The 20,576-nt window shown below is 39.1% G+C and overlaps 1 protein-coding gene across 1 annotated transcript in view; it reads right to left on the bottom strand.

Annotated features, from left to right (window-relative positions):
* Positions 1–20,576, bottom strand: part of GNB4 (G protein subunit beta 4) — a 55,669-nt gene that overhangs the window by 21,001 nt on the left and 14,092 nt on the right. The window contains exon 2 of the mRNA XM_029214671.1: positions 5,734–5,831. Coding sequence (XP_029070504.1) covers positions 5,734–5,790 — 57 coding nt within the window. The 5' untranslated portion in view covers positions 5,791–5,831. The remainder of the gene's footprint in view (positions 1–5,733; positions 5,832–20,576) is intronic.

Here is a 20,576-nt window from a genome sequence, read left to right as displayed (position 1 = left end):
AAGTAGTTACACAAACATATGATTTGATTCTCTCATTCTCAGACTGTGGGTTTAGAAACCTCATTTGGCAAGGAATAATTTAGCCCACTTTCCTACAATGAAAAGAATTTCCAGAAACAACAGTGACAGCCTGAGCCATGTCCAAAAATGCTGGAGTAGAAGACAATTCTATAAAAAGAGCTCTCTGATTTTAAGCTTTATGAAAATGAACTATCACTGTTTAGATCATCTTTCTTAATTCAGTCATTCAATAAAAAAATCTGTTGCACACTGTGTCAGGTACTATGCTAGCAGTAGACAAACCAAAAATCCCTGCCCTCATAGAGCTTACCTTTATATTAACAACACAATTAAAATACTGCAAGTTAAAATTACTGAACGTACGAACACTTTTATCCATTATAAAACTGAATATAAGAGAATCATTCCCAATGAACAGCTGAATTCCTTATTGCCCATCTTAAAAAATAAAGCTCTGATATTAATATCTTTGTGCAAAATAAAAGTGGTGTTTCTCACTCCAAATCAAACAGGTAACAATTACAAAAGACAATCTACATTTTCTCTATTTCTGTTTTTTAACTTAAAATGAATTATAATCAATGCTACTCCAATATAAAATAAACTTTTTAAATGAATCACGTATTGCATCAAATAGCATACAGTTCTATTATGTCATGTGTTTATACCACAGTTAAATATATAGTTAAAATATATTTCTGGAATTAAGGGGGAAAAAAAGGAAAGAAGGAAGAAATGGTCTTTAAATATATCATGACATGATTAAACTGATAAGAAAAGTACATGGCATTTTACATACACATGGTTACTTGAAATCACGAAAGATAATTCAGTGAGCAACTATGCCCATGACATTCTGCTTGGATGCTGGTGAGATACAAAGATAATTAAAACACAGAATTTCCCAGCCAAGTACAGGTAGTAAAGATAAATGTGCACAAGGAACTATAATATCAGGTGGGCTGTAATCAGCCTTGTAACACAAATCCAAAGGGCTGTACAAGTAAGGAACTGTCACTTACTGGCATTGATCTAAATCCTTTACATGTCATTTTGTTTACTCCTCTCCGCAAACCTATATAGTGGGCAGAGACATTAAGCATCAAAAAAAGCTGTAAACATGTCCTGGCCACAAAATAATTAAAAGATGGAATCCATGTCCTTTCCACCAGGCAATGCTGCCTTCCAGCAAAAGAATAAGAAATCCAAGTGCAGGACTCTGGTGAGGTTTTTTAGAGGAAGACTAGGATTCAATGAATACAAGTCCCAGGAACAAAATTAGAGCAGAGGTAGTATAATTCCAGGCAAAGGAAACGATTTGATAAAAGGCAACAAAGTGGAAAAGAGCAATGCATGTTCAGGGAATGACAACCAGATTCATGTGGCTATAGCACAGGCTACAGAGCCAGATCTTAGCAGACATGATGGGGAGGCAGGGCCACAGGGGTACCTATGGCACGGGCTCTGGAACCAAAATACACCTGGCTTGAGTCCTGATCTACCACTTCATAGTTATGTTACCTTCGCCAGTTACTTAATCTCACTGAGGCTCAGTCTCCTCAGCTACGAAGTAACACCATCTACCTCATAGGGTTGCTACAAGCATTAAATGAGATCAGCACATGACCAAGTGATTGGTCAGTCACTCCAGACAAGAACACCACAAGAAATGAAAATTGCAGGCCAATATCCCTGACGAACATAGATTCAAAAATCCTCAAGGAAATATTAACAAACAGAATTCAACAACACATCAAAAGGATCATACACCATGATCAAGTGGGATTTATTCAAGGGATGCAAGTATGGTTCAACACCCACAAATCAATCAGTGTGATACACCACTTTAACAAAATGAAGGATAAATATCATAAAATCACCTCAACAGATGCATAAAAAGCTTTTGACAAAATTCAATATCCAATATCCATTTATGATAAAAACTCTCAACAAAGTGGATATAGAGGGAATGTACCTCAACATGATAAAGGCCATATATGACATATATAAGATACTCAAGGGTGAAAAGCTGAAAGCTTTCCCTCTAAGATCAGGAGCAGGGCAAGGATGCTCATGCTTGCCACTTGGATTCAGCATAGCATTGGAAGTCCTAGCCAGAGTGATTAGGCAAAGAGAAGAAATAAAATCAATAAAGGGCATCCAAATTTGAGAGGAAGAAGTAAAACTATTGCTACTTGCAGATGACATGATATTATATACAAAAAACACTAAAGACTCCATCAAAACTGAGAATAAATGAATTTGGTAAAGTTGCAAGATACAAAATAAATATATAGAAATCAACTGCATTTCTATACACTAATAAAGAACTATCACAAAGAGAAATTAAGAAAACAATCCCATTTACAATTGCATCAAAAAGGATAAATTACCTAGAAATAAATTTAACCAAGAAGGTGAAAGACCTGTACACTGAAAACTAAGACGCTGATGAAAGAAACTGAAGATGACACAAATAAATGAAAAGATATTCTGTGCTTACAGACTGGAAGAGTACTGTTAAAATGTCCCGACTACCCAAAACAATCTACAGGTTCGATGCAACCTCTATCAAAATCCCAATAACATTTTCCACAGAAATAGAACAAACAATCCTAAAATTTGTATAAAACCATAAAAGACCTCAAATAGCCAAATCAAGCTTGAGAAAGAAGAACAAAGTTGGAGGCATCACATGCCCTGATTTCAAGCTATATTACAAAGCTATAGTAATTAAGACAGTATGATATTGGCACAAAAACAGATATATAGATCAAAGGAACAGAATAGACAGCAGAAAAATACATCCACACATATATGATCAATTAATTTACAACAAAGGAGCCAAGAATACAAAACGGGGAAAAGACAGTCTCTTCAATAAGTCGTGCTGGGAAAACTGGACAGCTACGTGCAAAAGAATGAAACTGGACCACTATCTTACATAATACACAAAAATTAACTCAAAATGGATCAAAGACATGAATGCAAGATCTGAAATCATAAAACTCCTGGAAGAAAACATATGCAGTAAGCTCCCTGACATCAGTCTTCGTGATGATTTTTTGGATTTGACCACAAAAGCAAAGATAACAAAAGCAAAAATAAACAAGTGGGACTACATTAAACTAAAAAGCTTCTGACAGCAAAGAAAACCATCAATAAAATGAAAAGGCAACCTACTGAATGGGAGAAATATTTGCAAATCGTATATCTGATAAGGGATTAATATCCACAACATATAAAGAACTCATAGAGCTCAACAGAAAAATAAAACAAATAATCTGATTTTTAAAATGGGCAGAAGGGGACTTCGCTGGTGGCACAGTGGTTAAGAATCCGCCTGCCAATGCAGGGGACATGGGTTTGAGCCCTGGTCCGGGAAGATCCTACATGCCATGGAGCAACTAAGCCCGTGTGCCACAACTACTGAGCCTGTGCTCTAGAGCCCATGAGCCACAACTACTGCAGCCCGCATGCCTAGAGCCTGTGCTCCGCAACAAAGAGAAGCCACTGCAGTGAGAGGCCCACACACCACAACAGAGCAGCCCCCACTTGCCACAACTAGAGAAAGCCTGCACACAGCAATGAAGACCCAACGTAGCCAAAAAATAAAATAATAAAAATAAATAAAATGGGCAGAGGGTCTGACTGGCATTTTTCCAAAGGAGACATACAGATGGCCAACAGGTACATGAAAATGTGTTCAACATCACTAATCATCAAGGAAATGCAAATAAAAACCACAATGAGATAGCAACTCACATCTGTCAGAATGGCCATCATCAAAACGAGAAGAAATAGCAAGTGTTGACGAGGGTGTGGAGAAAAGGGAACACTGAACACTGATGGTGGGACTGCAAATTGGTGCAGCCATTATGGAAAACAGTATGTAGGTTCCTCAAAAATTAAAAAAAGAACCACCATATGATCCAACAGTTCCACTTCTGGGTATTTATCTAAAGAAAACAAAAACCCTAACTCAAAAAGATATATGCACCCCCATGTTCACTGCAGCATTATTTACAATGATCAAGATATGGAAACAACCTAAGTATCTGTTGACAGATGAAAGGATAAGAAAATGTGAGATACACACACACACACACACACACATACATACACACAATGGAATATTATTCAGCCATAAAAAAAGACTACCTTGCCATTTGTGGTGACAACATGGATGGACCTTGAGGGCATTACACTAAGAGAAATATGTCAGACAGAGAAAGACAAATACCACATAATCTCACTTATATGTGCAAGTTAAAAAAGACAAAAAAACAAAAAACCAAGCTTACAGATACAGAGAAAAGATTTTAAAAAATGAGACGGCCATGTGACCAATGTGCTTGGCCAATCAGTCATTCCTGCTCAGCATCTGGAGCAAGTGACACAAAGTAGAGATGGTGGAGAATCCATTCTGGTGGTGGTAGCAACATCTTAACTCAGAGATTAGCCTATGAAGCCTTCTCTAATCATCCCAGAAAAAATAAATCCCTCCTTTGTTTTGACAGGTTTGTTCAGACACCTAAGGTATCCACTCAGAGTTCTCATTCACATCTAAATCATTAACTTCCTTGAATTCCTGGTGATCAGAATGATTATGATTTTAATCCACTCAGAACCAACATTTTTCTGCTGAGTGTTCTTCCCCCATCCCTTGTTTTTCCTGCTCCTTTCATCTCTTTCCTGTAATATCTTTGCATAGATCCTATGATTATTCCTTTTTTCTTATTCTTCACTTTTAAATTAGATAAGTAATTCTGAAATTACTTTGCCAAAGATTCATACTGGAGAGATCACAACAGTGTTCCAAGTTACTAATAACTTGGATTCTCCATGCTTCGTTATGAAGTTTTTCATTTATATTTGTAAGTTGTTTAGCTCTTACTTTTTCCCTGTGAAAAGAAGTAGGCAGCAGCAGGCTACACACAATTCGGTCCCTCCTGTACCTTCTCACCAAGAGGCTTCCTAAAAGACAGCATGTCTATATCCTTTCATGTTTATCTCTGCCCTCCTTGATATTTCTCAGTCCAGGGAAGCATGTTTTCACTGTTCCAAAAGAAAGGAACGATGTTGTCCCTGAGGGAATATGAGATTTACAGCCGCAGAAACCCTCTCTCAGAGCCTTTCCACACCCTAACATTTGACAACTTTTCCCCACTCTATTAGGTTTTGAAGTTCTAAGTGTCTTTAGTTTTGTTAAAGATGAAGCTTGTATTTGTTCGTTATGCTCTTTACTGTTTTGAGTTGATTTCCAAGAGTAAAGATGACAGACATCTTCATTATGCCATTTACCATTTTTAATGTTTTTCCGCAATCTAATGGTTTAGAGATTAACTTTCTAATAGATTACATTATGTGATATTATGATATTATGTAACATTATGATATTACATTATACCTCAACATACCAAAAATCAAACTATGATTCCAGGTGTGTGAGTAGAAGAGAATTATCATGTCAGCAGAGATTACATGAACACTATTAACTTCTTAGGGACACAGGGGCCGTTGGGCCACATAGGTATTTGTTAGGAATGATTTTTGCAGAGTTCTTTAGAGGCATGATAAAAACAAATTGACCATTTCTCACCTTATAAATTATTTAATATATGTAGACTGATAAACTAATGCACAAATTTTGTTCATCGCTGGTATTACATAAAAATGTTAAAATTTCAAAATGAAAAAGTTTGCTCTTACCTGGATCTGATTCCGCAGCTGCTCGGCTTCCTGCCTCAACTGTTCCAGCTCACTCATCCTTGAATTTGTTTACCTCAGAAACTAACAAATGAAAGTCACTATTCAAAAAGAAAGAGAGACAGACTGACTCAGTTCTCCATTTACATATTAATCTGCTTTTTAAATACTGACATGTAACTTCCTTTCGGTCCCTCTGAAACTCAAGTGAGATAATTATTACTGGTACTTAAAACTGCTCAGTAAATATAGATCTAGATTATTTACTAAAGGACTTTATGGAGGAATGGGATCAGAGGAAGGAAGAGACAGCTTGAGTTGTAGTATTCGACTTAATTATAGAGAATCAGTACTAGAATGGAGTCCAGGGAGAAATACTTTACAACAGTTTCAAGGGTACCAGTAGACATCCACACTTGGACGCCTAACAGACACCTCAACTTATTTCAAAATTGAACCCCACACCACCCTTAAGTCTTCCACATCTCTGTAAATGACAATTCCATCCTTCCAGTTGTTTAAGCCAAAAACCTGGGAGTCATCCTTAACGGCTCTGTTCTGTTTCTTTCATACCCTACATCTAATCCATCAGCAAATCATGTCAGGCATTCCTTCAAAAAATATCCAGGATTTGACCAACTCTGATTACCTCCACTTTGACTACCTTGGTCCAAGCCACCATCATCCACCTGGTCTCCTTTCTACTGCCCTTGCCCACTCTCCAGTCTATTCTAAATATAGTAACCAGAGATGCTTTGAAAACACAAGTCACTCTTCTGCTTTAAATCCTACAATGGCTTTTCACTCCACTCAGACCAAAATCTAACTCTTTATCTTGACCCACAGAGCCCCCTACACAGTCTCTTACACATACACCCTCTGACCTCGTATCTCTCGTCCCCCTACCCCTCTCTGCTCCAGCCACTCAAAAGCTTTCTTGATGTTCCTTGAACACGCTAAGCAGGCTCCAGCTTCAGTCTTTGCACTTGCTCTTACCTCTGCCCGGAACCCTCTTGCTTGCCCCTGATATCTTCACTGCTTCCACCCTTACCTCGGTTCAAATGTTACCTTCTCAGAGCAACCTTCACGGATAGCACGTATGTACCCAACTAGGCCCCTTACCCTGTCTTATTTTTCACTGTAATACTCAATGCCATCGAACATGTATTTGCTTATTTGTTGTCTGCTTCCTCCTAGTAGAGTGTAAGCTCCTTAAGGCAGGGACTTTGCTCACTTTACTCTTTGCTACATCTCTAGCACCTGAGACACTTCATGCTCCAGTAAATTAACCAACCTGAAAATAATCTAAGAACTAAAGGAAAATTCATTCTAAGGATTTAGCATGAATCCAGAAGTAAAAGGCAAGGGTGTTATGACCTCAGGAAGAAAACAGAGACTGGAAACTGGCAGTATTCTTTCTCTACCTGTCCTGCTTTTCTCTTCATACCTGCTTTGTTTTTCTCTTTCTACAGAATGACTTTCTGTAGGTATATCAAGGGGCTCAAAGAGGTCTCATATAACTTTTAAGGGCATTCAAAACCACCTCTTACCCAATTCTACTGCCTTTCTACCCCCCAAAGCCACACACACACAAGGGACCCTCTAAAGAGGAGCTATCTGCAGCTAACAAGAGTTATTCAGGAAAGACTATGAGTTGTTCCAAATGAATGAAATTTTCCAGCTTGGGTGCCGAAAGGATGGAGGTACTGCGAATAGAAATGACAAAGAGGAAGCAGTTCCCTCATCACCACCACTACCCTATGGAGGGGGAATACTAGGAGAGGCCATGGGGCCCTGAGCATCCCTGCACATTCTTACTGCATATGCCAAAATAACAAGGCCCTCGTCACTTTTACCTAAGCCATTTCTCAAGGCTGCATTTGCAGTGAGCAACCTTGAGGGATGAGACAACGTCTGCCCCAAGACAAAGAGAGAGCTTGCTGCTTCTTTCTGTAAAAGTGGTAAATTCCCTAAGCTCAGTGTTTCTAGACTGCAATGCAAACCCAATGCATATGTAGCATCCATCTAGGCACACCTGGGTCACCTCCATGGGACTGAGGAGCATGGGGAACGGGCCAAAACCAACATCAGGCCATGCTACTTGGGGTGCTGCGAGTAATAAAGTCCTTGGTCTCTGACCCAAGAGTCTTATGTCTTCTGCCAGCATCCACAAAACACTAACAGGCTAATTTATTAGCTTATAAGTAGGTAAAAATCCCAGACCCTTTAGAGTCCATGACAGGGAGAAGGTTCATATGAAAGATGAGGGGTCCAATGTGAAATATAGTGAGTTTGTGGCAATTCCCCCTTTTTTAAAATTGAGGTATGTATAATTGGCATATAATATTGTGTAAGTTTAAGACATACTTGTTGATTTGATATTTATATATCTATATGATTACCACCAAAGCGTTAACTAACGCCTCTATCACATCACATAATTACAATTTCTTTTTTGTGGAGAGAACATTTAAGATCTAGTCTCTTAGCAGCTTTGAAGTATAAAACACAGCGTGGCTGACTACACTCACTATGCTGTGCATTAGATCTCCAGAACTTATTCATCTTCTAGTTGCAAGCTGCACTCCCTTCTCATACAGGCTGAATTTCAGGTCCAGCACTTCATCAACAACTCTGCCAGTACCCTAGTTTCCCCTGCCCTTCTATTTGGTCACATTCAACTGACAAAAATCACAACTTCGATGAACCCAACTCCGTACTTTCTTTCAGCCAGCACTCAATCTATCAAACACTGATTGAAAAGTCAAACAGCGGGGCAAGTTAGTTCTACTACAAGTTCATATAAGCAATCTAGCTGGGCCCTCAAAACCACCTGGCTACCATATGCAGCTTTTTACCCATCACATCCACTCAATATCAACGATTTCAGCTCCTTTGCATCCTTCACCAGCTTCTGATCTTCTCACAACCCCTCTTGCAGCAAGTGAGCTTACCTTCTATATCACAGAGAAAAGAGAAGCCACCAGACATGAACTCTTTCAATTTCCCACTATTAGTTTTACAAAATGATACATAGAGGACTGACTCATCAGATGCTCCTCCTTCCCTTCTGTTATAATAGAGAAGCTGACTTTTCTGTCATTTGGGTCAATTCCTCCTCCTGAGATTTAAATCCTATCTCTCCCTATCTTTTCAGTAATCTTACATTTCTGATTATCCCTTTTCACCTAGTACACTCAACCTCTCACTCTTTCTCGATTGTTTTAGTCTTTTTTTTTTTTTTTTTTTTCGCAGTACGCGGGCCTCTCACTGTTGTGGCCTCTCCCGTTGCGGAGCGCAGGCTCAGCGGGCATGGCTCACGGGCCCAGCGGCATGTGGGATCTTCCCGGACCGGGGCACGAACCCATGTCCCCTGCATCGGCAGGCGGACTCTCAACCACTGCGCCACCAGGGAAGCCCTGTTTTAGTCTTTTTATTAAGAAAAATTTCAAACACAGAGAAAGGCAGAGAAATTAATATAACAGACATCCATAATGTCCACTGTGAAGGTTTACAAATTGTTAATACTGTTACTGTATTTGCTCCATCTTTTGTTTTTGCTGAAGTATTTTAAAGTCAATCACAGACATGAATGGATAAAGATACATACATACACACACACACACACACACACACACACACACAATGGAATTATTTCTCAGCCATACAAAATAATTAAATAATGCCATCTGCAGCAACATGGATGGACCTAGAGATTATCATACTAAGTGAAGTCAGACAGAGAAAGACCAATATTATATGATATTGCTTATATGTGGAATCTAAAATATGACACAAATGAACTTATCTACAGAACAGAAACAGAATTACAGACATAGAGAACAGACTTGTGGTTGCCAAGGAGAGAGGGGTGGAGTGGGATGTATTGGGAGTTTGGGATTAGCAGACGCAAACTATTATATATAGAATGGATAAACAACAAGGTCCTACTGTGTGGCATAGGAAACTATATTCAATATCCTGTGACAAACGATAATGGAAAAGAATATGAAAAACAATGTGTATATATATACGTGTATAACAATCATTGTGCTGTACAGCAGAAATTAACACATTATAAATCAACTATATTTCAATAAAACAAATTTTTTAAAAATCACAGACATCAAGATACTTTACCCCTAGAGCTTCCCTGGTGGCACAGGGGTTAAGAATCCACCTGCCAATGCAGGGGACACGGGTTCGAGCCCTGGTCTGGGAAGATCCCACATGCCACGGAGCAACTACTGAGCCTGTGCTCTAGAGCCCGCAAGCCACAACTACTGAGCCCGTGCACCGCAACTACTGAAGCCCACACGCCTAGAGCCTGTGCTCCACAACGAGAGAAGCCACCGCAATGAGAAGCCCACGCACTGCAATGAAGAGTAGCCCCCGCTCACCACAACTAGAGAAAGCCCGCAAGCAGCAACGAAGACCCCAACACACCCAATAAATGAATAAATTTATAAAAGAAAAAAAGATACTTTACCCCTAAACACTTCAGGTACACATCTCCAAAAATATCAAGACATTTTCCTACTAAACCATAATACCATTAACAAACCTCCCAAATTAACACCAACTATTTAGTAGCGAATACCCAGTCCATTTTCAAATTTCCCCAATTATTCCACCAATGTCTTCTACATCAGATTTGTTCAACTTAGGATCCAATTAAAGGACTATATAATATATTTGGTTTTATCTCTAAATCTCTCCATCCAGAAGAATCCATCTCCTGCTTTCTTTTTTTCTCTATGCTAATTGACTTATTGGAGACAGCTGTCCTGCAGAATGTCCCACATTCTGTTTACTTCCCATGGTATTGTTTAACTTGTTTCTCTATACTCTATACTGCCTATGAACTGGAAGGAAGTTAGATCTACAGGCTACATGATATTCAATTTCAATGTATTTGGCAAGAATACTTCTAGGTGAGACTAGACTTCATATTACAATACATCAGAATGAACTTAATGTTTATGCCGCTATTAGCGAAGCTAAGATTGATCAGTGTATTCACGTCTACTGTAAAGTTATAATTCCTCATTTTCATTCAGCAAACAGCCTCTGGGGAGCATTTCACTTTCGACTGCATCCTTTCCATTAGGGGTTACACACTCAAGTCTCTCCCTTTAAGAAAAAAAAAAACTCCTTGATTCTATATTTCACCATCACTTACAGTCCTTTTTCTATGTTTAAGAACTTTCAAAGACAGTTGCCTTTACATGACCCTATTTCCTCATATGGAATTCTGAATTCTCAAGGCTCATGCCCAATGACTTCAGCTAAGTTTAAGCAGGCATAATGGAAAAGAAGGGAGTAATTATAAGGCAACGGATTGTCTGAGAAACGTTTCCAAGCAGCAAAATCAGAACCCTTGTGATGCTTGTGCCCAATGAAGGGTAGGAAAATATGCCTACCCAAAATATGCCTTTTAGGCAGGAGGATTATCTTGAGAAACAACAGACACAAGAGAAACTCTGAAAACAAGAGTAGAAATTACCCCTTTGCAATGGAGAGTGACATTTCCAAAGCAAATCTCCATTTGTAAGGGTGTCTCCCTCTGGGTACCAGAAGTGAGGGATGACTATAAATGACTAGAGTCTTGGGATTTAAATCTGCACATCAAACCCTACCCTTGCTTTTCTTAGGATCCTCCCAAGCCTAGTCTCCACCCCTAACCTCCCAACCTTTCTTTTGTCTTTAGCTGAAGATGGTATTGGGTTGGCCAAAAAGTTCATTCGGACTTTTCCTTAAGCTGTTACAGGAAAACCTGAACAAAGTTATTGGCCAACCCAATATTTAAGCTGGTGGCTTGGGTTACCCTCAGGGAGTTACTCATTTTTCCCGGGGTATTTCACATGTATACTGGAGGTATACATATTAATAAACTTCTGTGTGTTTTTCTCTTGTTAATCTTTTATTACATGGGGTCTCACCCAAGAACTCAGAAGGGTAGAGTGAAAATTACTTTTCTTCCGCTACTGAATACCGCAAACTCTCTCCGGATGTCTGAAAAATGTCAAAGCAGCCTTCCCCGCCTATCATATCTGTTGCTAAAAACAGGAACTAACTTTTCACTCTTTATTTGAAAACTTATTAGTGTTACCCAAAAACTGGGTTCACCTCTTGGTGGGTGTCAAGCCAAAAAGCACAACCAAGCTAAAGGTTGGGAGAAGGAAGGATTTATTACTTGCACCAAGTAAGGAGAACACTGGGGATCTTTCCCAAAGCAGTGTCTCCCAGCAGCAAAACTTAGGAATTTTTAAGCTAAAGATACATGCAGCCTCAAGAAGGGGCTTGGCCAGTCTACAGAGGCTAAACTGCAGTTGACTGAAGTCACCAGGGTCAGAAAAGGTCAACAAACATCATCATCCCTTAGGTTCCAGTTGATCTGGTGGTTGAGCCCTTCAGGCTAATGTTTTACCACAGAAATAAAACTGGGAGTCTTTATGACTGATATATTATCTTTGCTGTTGTTACTTCTCTTGCCTGTTGTTCTTTCATTCCCTTAAGATCATTCATTACTAAGACCCGCTCACGGGCAAGCGTTGCCGCCAGGTTTAGAGCACAAAATGGCTTAGGGCAAAACGGATTCTCTTCTGTCAAGAAAGCCATTCTTGATGCTCTTTCTTGGGGACCCGCTACCTGATCTGCTTACATTAGTCCTGTCACTATGGAGGAGGAACATTTTGATTGCACAGACTTTCTGTTGATGTCTTCTTCTCACCTGACAATTGTTGTATTCCCAAAAAAACCAAAAAAAAAAAAAAAAAAAAAAAGGGCATCCAGCACAGACCAGTAGATTATAAACTACTTCCAGACAAACCCAGAGGCTGATTAGGGTAAAGAGAAGCAACACGATACCCCCAGATGAAACCTAATATGATAAATCCTAATAAATTATGCTTTGAAAGGGAGGATTTAAAGAAGTAGCCAATCTGTGTATTTGACATGGTCTGTGTGTATATATAAAACGGCTAGAAAAGTTTTGAATTCTTGAGAAAAATATTGTTGCATGAGGTATAGTTTATTAAAGTAGCTCCCTCAAACGATACACCCAAGAGCATGCTCCAAATCAGAGAAATGAAGTTTCTATGGGCATTTCTTTCGACTTGTAGAAAACAAAGTCATCTGACTACTTGCCCTCCTGCAGTTCCTTTGCATCCACAGTTAATAAAGGACAGAAATCAGGGAAGTGGCAAAATATTTTATAAAGCATTGTAAATTCTATGTGGGGAAAAGAAAAAGATGGAAAATAATGACAGGAGAAAACCAATAAGACAGTCACCAACGAATGAAAAAATCCTCAGTGGGTGTAGCCAGGCAGACTAAGTGCAGTATAAATTCTTAGATAAGGAAGAGTCTTATCTAAATTTTAAAATAATCAAGATCCCAACCTAAGAAGGGAGTAAACCAAAAAACAGTCTCTGATCAGACTCTCCCTGAGTTATTGACCAAAAAAGGAAGTGATTATAGACAGAAATAAACGTATACCATGTACACTGGTTATATGCATAACAGAAAATTGAGTATAACTTCTCCTAAGGACTCAGACCTGGTAACTGGCCCAAAACTGAAAACAAAGAGGCATCAAACACACTACTTTTTTAAAAAGCTTCCAACATATGGGAGCAGAATCACTCTCCAGGCTTACTAAACAGCCCAATAGTCTGCTGCACACCACCACACACACACACAGTTGATGATGATTTTCACAATTATCCCTATACACAAGAAGATGGAGGAGAGGAGGAAAGGTCAGCTGTAAGAGCTAGCATCTTCAGCTGTGGAAGTACAGTGTATGCATGATGAGAAGAGAGTTTCTCCTCTACCCCAAAGAGAAAGAAAGAAAAAACCAAAAAAACGAAGACACAAATCGGAAAAAGACAGCTGCAAGCTAAAATTCAAAGAAAGGATTAGCCTTATAAAAAATTGATAAACAGAAAATTAAATAGAGTTGGGAGGTCAGAAGAGGGAGCTCTCACACCCTGTGACATAACACAGCCCAAAAGAAAGACGCCTCTTCTTTCCTGGCAAGGACTCAACCAATGAAAAGCCATGGACTCTGTTTACTACAGCCCTCCCAACTTCATTTTCGTCTCTATAAAAGAGTTCTCATTCCCTTGCCCTGCGAGACTTGCAGCTGGTTTGCCATGGCTGCAGACCCTGAATTGCACTTCTCTGCAATAAACCCAAATAAACCCATCTTTGCTGGAGAAATATCTGGCAGTCTATCTGTTTTAGGTCTACAGAATCTAGAATTTAAAATTCCTACAAGCTAATAATAAAAAAGGCTGATGACCCAAAAGAATAATGTGCAAATTGTAGCACGAATAGCAGGTCACAGCAGGAAAACCAGTAGAGGCCAATACACAAATGCGAAGATACTCAAACTCAGTAATCGGGGAAATGCAAATAAACAGTTTCATACCTATCAGATTAACAGAATTTTTTTTCTCATCCAGGAGCTGGCAAAGCTGTGGGGAAATGGTAACATATTCTGGTAGGACAGCTCTTTGGGAAGCAATTTGGCAATATCTAACAAGGGTGATGATATGTGTATCTTCAATCTGACAATTTAATTCCACTTCTGGGTAGATGAGCCCTAAAAGAAACTTAAGTACCTGTGCTCAAGGGCTGGATTCATACAGCACCACCTGTAATAGCAATAAAATAACACCCGCCAATAGGAAAATGGATAATTACAGTGTTTTCACAGCAAATTATTACATCGCAGTGAAAATGAATGAGCTACAGATGTATACAACATAGATGAATCTGAAAAATACTGCTAAGAGGAAAAAGGCAAGTTCCAGAAGACACATACCAGCGTAATACTCTTCAAAAAACTCAAAACCAACTAAAACTAAATAATATATTGTTTAGGAATGCATACATATGCAATAAGACTTTTTTGAAGCAAGAGAATGATAAAAGAGAAGGAAGGAACACACAAGGAGTTGCAAGTGTTAATTTCCAAATTCCTGAGTTGGATATTTGCTTTACAGGTGTTTATACATTATCAATAAGCAAGCAAATATAAATATATAACGATGAGTCATACATGGATCCATGAATACTATATTTACAATTAATCCAACTCTTGCACATGTTCAGTTAAACAAGGAGGCCATTAGACTGAGGTGATTCTAATACCTTAGCAGCCTGTGTAAGCAAATCAAAACCTAAGCCTGTAAATGCCTCAAGGTTAAGAAATCAAAACCTAAGGACAACCAATGGGGACTTCCCTGGCGGTCCAGTGGTTATGACTCTGCACTTCCACTGCAGGGGGCTAGGGATGGGGGAACTAAGATCCCACACGCCTCAGAGCACGGCCAAAACAAAACAAACAAAACCAGTACGGCAATCACATAAACTACAGCCAATCAAATAATTCCCTTGCTTCACTTCCTCCTCTTCTCTATAAAAGTCCTACCCCTACCTCCAGAGGTGGCTGGTGGAACACTCCTAACCACTCTGGTTTGGCAGTGCCCAATCCAAATCGATTTTTGCTCAGAAAACTTAAGCTTTTTAATATTGGGTTGGCCAAAAGGTTCATTCGTTTTTTTCCATAAGGTGGCTCTAGTAGAGCTTAGTTGTCTTTAACTTCATTCAAAACAATTCTGTTACACTGTGACAGCTGTCATATTAGCGTGCATTTAAAAAAAAAACTTATCAAAATTGGTGAATTTTTGTGTAGCCATTTAATACTGAGGATGGGAGAAAAAAGCAACATTTTCCGCATATTATGCTTTATTATTTCAAGAAAGGTAAAAACCAAGTGAAACGCAAAAAAAAGATTCGTGCAGTGTATGGAGAAGGTGCTGTGACTGACTGAACGTGAAAAGTGGTCTGTGAAGTTTCGTGCTGGAGATTTCTTGCTGGAAGTCGATGCTCCACGGTCGGGTAGACCAGTTGAAGTTGATAGCGATCAAATCGAGACACTAATTGAGAACGATCAATGTTATACCACGTGGCAGATAGCTGACATACTCAACATATACAAATCAAGAGCTGAAAATCACTTGCACCAGCTTGGTTATGTTTATCACTTTGATGTTTAGGTTCCACATAAGTTAAGGGAAAAAAACCTTCTTGACCGTATTTCTGCGTGAGATTCTCTACTGAAATGTAACAAAATCATTCTGTTTTTAAAACAAATTGTGACAGGTGATGAAAAGTGGATACTCTACAATAACAGGCAACAGAAGAGATTGTGGGGCAAGTGAAATGAACCACCAACAACCACACCAAAGGCCGGTCTTCATCCAAAGAAGGTGATGTTGTGTATATGGTGGGATTGGAAGGGAGTCCTCTATTATGAGTTCCTTCAGGAAAACCAAATGATTAATTCCAACAAGTTCTGCTCCCAATTAGACCAACTGAAAGCAGCACTCGACGAAAAGCATCCAGAATTAGTCAAAAGAAAACTCATACTCTTCCATCAGGATAACTCAAAACCACATGTTTCTTTGATGACCAGGCAAAAACTGTTACAGCTTGTCTGTGAAGTTCTGATTCATCCACCACATTAACAGACACTGAACCTTCAGATTTCCATTTATTTTGGTCTTTACAAAATTCTCTTAATGGAAAAAATTTCAATTCCCTGGAAGACTGTAAAAGGCACCTGGAACAGTTCTTTGCTCAAAAAGTTTTGGGAAGATGGAATTATGAAGTTGCCTGAAAAATGACAGAAGGTAGTGGAACAAAACTGTGAATACGTTGTTCAATGAAGTTCTTGGTGAAAATGAAAAATGTGTCTTTTATGTTTACTTTAAAACCGAAGGAACTTTTTGGCTAACCCAATACGTCTCAGTTTACCTTTGTTTTTATTTTATTTTTGGCTGCGTTGGGTCTTTGTTGCTGTGCACGGGCTCTCTCTAGTTGTGGCGAGCAGGGGCTACTCTTTGTTGTGGTGTGTGGGCTTCTCATTGCGGTGGCTTCTCTTGCTGTGGAGCACGGGCTCTAGGCACGTGGGCTTCAGTAGTTGCAGCACACGGGCTCAGTAGTTGCGACATGCAGGCCCTAGAGAGCACGGGCTTCAGTAGTTGTGGCACGTGGGCTTAGCAGTTGCAGCATGCGGGCTCTAGGGCATGCAGGCTTCAGTGGTTGTGGTGTGTGGGCTCAGTAGTTGTGGTTCACAGGCTCAGTAGTTGTGGTGCACGGGCTTAGTTGGTCCGTGGCATGTGAGATCGAACACTGGCAGGCAGATTCTCAACCACTGCGCCACCAGGGAAGTCCCTCAGCTTACCTTTTAACACACCTTAAGTCCACTGGGAACCATAAAATAAATGTAATGGAATGAAATTTAAAAATAAACTGAGGTTAGGTTAAACAACTTGCCTAAGATTAGAAGCAGAGTTGGGAATTGAAGCAAAGCATATATGACTCTGGAACCCAGTCTCTCAACCACTCCACTTCGCCTCCTTGGAAGGGCATTTCGTTAGATCTCTCCGCTGAATCTAATGATCCTCCCTCTTATTCAAGCTTTACTCCAATAGCTTTCCAGACCCCTTACTTCCTCCTTGTACTTCAGTGATTATTCCTTATCCGTACCATTGTGGGCTCCTCCCCCCGCCCCTTCCCACCCCCAATTCATTTCTTAAATATTTATGTTTTTCCAGATCTATCTTTGGTCAGCTAGTTAAGAAACTTCCCTCCTGGGAGGAAGGAAAGATACAGACGTGTATGAGATATGAGCCATCTCTACCTTCCTTTACAAAAAACACAAAAAAATCATCAGAAGGATACAGTCAAGGAATTTCACCAACAGTGATTTTTACTCAAGATCCAATTGGAGCTGTTTATCACAATCTCTGCAGTTGTACTGAAATTACTAACTAAGGCAATTTTAAACTAATAATTTAACAGAAATTAGTTTGGTATAAGAGTAGTGCTCTCTTAATTACTGTAACTTCTTTACTAGGTTCTTTCTCAACATGAATATTTGATTCATTTAACACATTTTAAATAACTTGATCATATAGTGAAAGCACTGTTAGTTGAGCAGAAGGCAACATATCAATTATCCTTTAAAAAGTTCAGCTGTACCAGTTACAAATATCAAAAAATATCAATGGGTCATTGTATCCAAGCCAACTTATTAAATAAAATGGAAAAAAAATACAATTGCATAATTCAAATAGACTTCTCTCTACACTTCTTAAAATGTCCACAGAATTTTTACTAAAACAAGGCATTATGTAGCCTGTACAATTATATTGCTGTGTTAATGAACAGTTATTTTAATCCATGTAAGACAAAGACATACAAATATTTCTTAACTATTAATAATTTTCATATGGATCATGAAAGCTCATGTAAGGCATGAAAAAATATTTTAAACTGTACTTTAAAAATTTAAATGTGAACTACTTTTACCTACTAGTAGTCTATCAGAAAAGTTTGCTATTATTATAATTAAATTCTCTAATGTTCTGCTTTCCTCTCTGCAATCCTGATTCATAATTCCTATACTTTATTTATAAAAAAAAACCCTAAACCCTTAATGAATTAGTTAAGGTATTTAAAGCTTTTATGATCATTCTCAGAAGAATGTAAAAACACACTTGCTTACCCACCCCAAGTAGTCTTCCAGTTACAGATGTTCCCATGTGGCTTTCTTTCTCAAGAAGTTGGCCAAAAATCTAAAGCTGTATGGAGTGAGTGGATAAGAGAGGAAAATAGAAGAGATGCTGACATTGTAGTATAGGCACTAAGTTTTGCTTTTTTATTTTGCTACCAAATTTCTCATTACACTGAACATTTTTAAGTGCCCCAAAACTAACATGATTCAGCCTCTTGTAAACTGAAGGCAGTCTGTTTTGTCTGTGTTCCAGGAAAAAATAAGGTGCTGCTCTCAAGTCTGTTTCCCTTCACCTAACTGGTTTGTTCTGGCACAGTTCATTCTCTCACCAAACATTTACCGAATGCCTATTATGTGCCAAGAACCGGGGCTACACATGAATTAGATACAGGCCCAGTTCTCCAGAAGTTTACAGTCTAAGAAGGAAAAGAGAGGTTTAAGGGCATATTCACAGAAGTCCATAATCCATTACCCTAAGCCCTAAGGGCCAAATGCTTTTCAGAATTTGGGAGTCTACAGATTTTAAAAAGATTTTTTAAAAGCTTTTCAGATTTTTTTTTTTTTTTGGTCGCACCGCGTGGTTTGTGGGCTCTTAGTTCCCCAACCAGGCATCAAACCCGCGCCCTTGGCAATGAAAGCGTAGAGTCTTAACCACTGGACCACTGGGGAATTCCCAGGTTTTCAGATTTTAAAAGGTGTATTCATCACATATTTCATTCCACACCAACTGGACTCCTGGGCAGCATCCACATAATCCAGAAGGAGTATTTCTGCAGCAAAATGTAAGTGTCGTCACAATAGGTGGGGAAAAAGTAGACTAGCAACAGTTTCACGTTAGTTCAAGTTAGGTTGTGCCACCAAACGAGTTCAAATCACATAAGGTTTTGCCACTAAATGATATATGAAAAAAATTGCAGTTTCAAAGCATTCTGGATCTCCAAATTATGGATAAGAGATTCTTTTTCTTTTTTTTAAAGCAAATAACAGTTTATCTAAAAGATGTTTGAGGCATTCCCAAGAAATGAATACTTTTCCAGTAAACACAATCTATTACGTAGTGATTAATCACTGTCTCATTATACAGTTAAAGCAAATCTCGGTATAACAAATGATTTCCTACAAAATTGATGGCTACAAGAGATGTGGCTGGCAACACAAATCAACTTCTCAAGTATAAGCGGCTAATCCTGATTCTGAGCCTCCACCTTCTCATTGCAAAAGCCAAACAAACTTAGCTTGATCCGTGATTCTCAACCCTTGTGGCACACAGAACCACGTAAGCTGGTAAGAGATTCTTGACCTATAATATATAAGAGGAGGATTACCTGGATGACCCCTGATGTTAAAAGATACTTAGTATTTAGCCAATCAAGAGATGACATTTATTAAGCACTTACTATGTGTCATGCACTGTTCACAACTCTTCACAGTAACTCATTTAACGGCCTCAAATTAACCTCAAAAGGTAAGTACTAATATCATCCTCATTTTACAGATGAGGAAACTACATGTTTTGGAGGTTATGAACCTCACCCAAGTTCACACAACCTAATGAGAGTTGGAGTATGACTATACTTACTGTGTGATCCCAGAAACTGTTTAACTTCTGAGTCTCAATTCCCTCATCTGTACAGTGGAGACACTAATGTCTACACCCAAGTGATTGTTTTAGGGATTAAATAACACACATTAACAAAACGTCCTTGGAACTTTAAGTCAGAGCTAACTTGGCCTAACAAGGGAAATATATGAAGAAGGTATAATCATAAACATGACTCAGGCCAATATTCGTATCTGTTGATGGATCAATAGATATAACACAATAATACTTTAAACAAAAAAGGAAAATAGAATTATTACCAGAAAGAATTCTGTTCATGGCCTCAGCATCCCAATTCTCCTGCAGTGTAACCTCTTCTTTCTCTCCTCAGCTCCTTGAGAAGAAGCACTGAAGCTTCCTCCCTGACTCTAGAAGGTATAAGTTTGCTGGGAGAGGACCTAAACTACCTCTACCCCGTTTGCACCCTTACTTATAGACTAGGACCCTCTAACGAGCGTGGAGGAGGAAGATTCAGAGGGGGAGAGGATAGGAGAGAAAACATCCAATCATTTAAAGGGCTATCTCAGGGACTTCCCTGGTGGCTCAGTGGTTAAGAATCTGCCCGCCAATGCAGGGGACATGGGTTTGAGTCCTGGTCCAGGAAGATCCCACATGCCACGGGGCAACTAAGCCCATGCACCACAACTACTG

The sequence above is a fragment of the Monodon monoceros genome, unplaced genomic scaffold (assembly GCF_005190385.1).
Source record: "Monodon monoceros isolate NGI ecotype Baffin Bay Population unplaced genomic scaffold, NGI_Narwhal_1 Super_Scaffold_11, whole genome shotgun sequence".
NCBI classification, from domain to species: domain Eukaryota; kingdom Metazoa; phylum Chordata; class Mammalia; order Artiodactyla; family Monodontidae; genus Monodon; species Monodon monoceros.
This window is presented reverse-complemented; position numbering and strand designations above follow the sequence as displayed.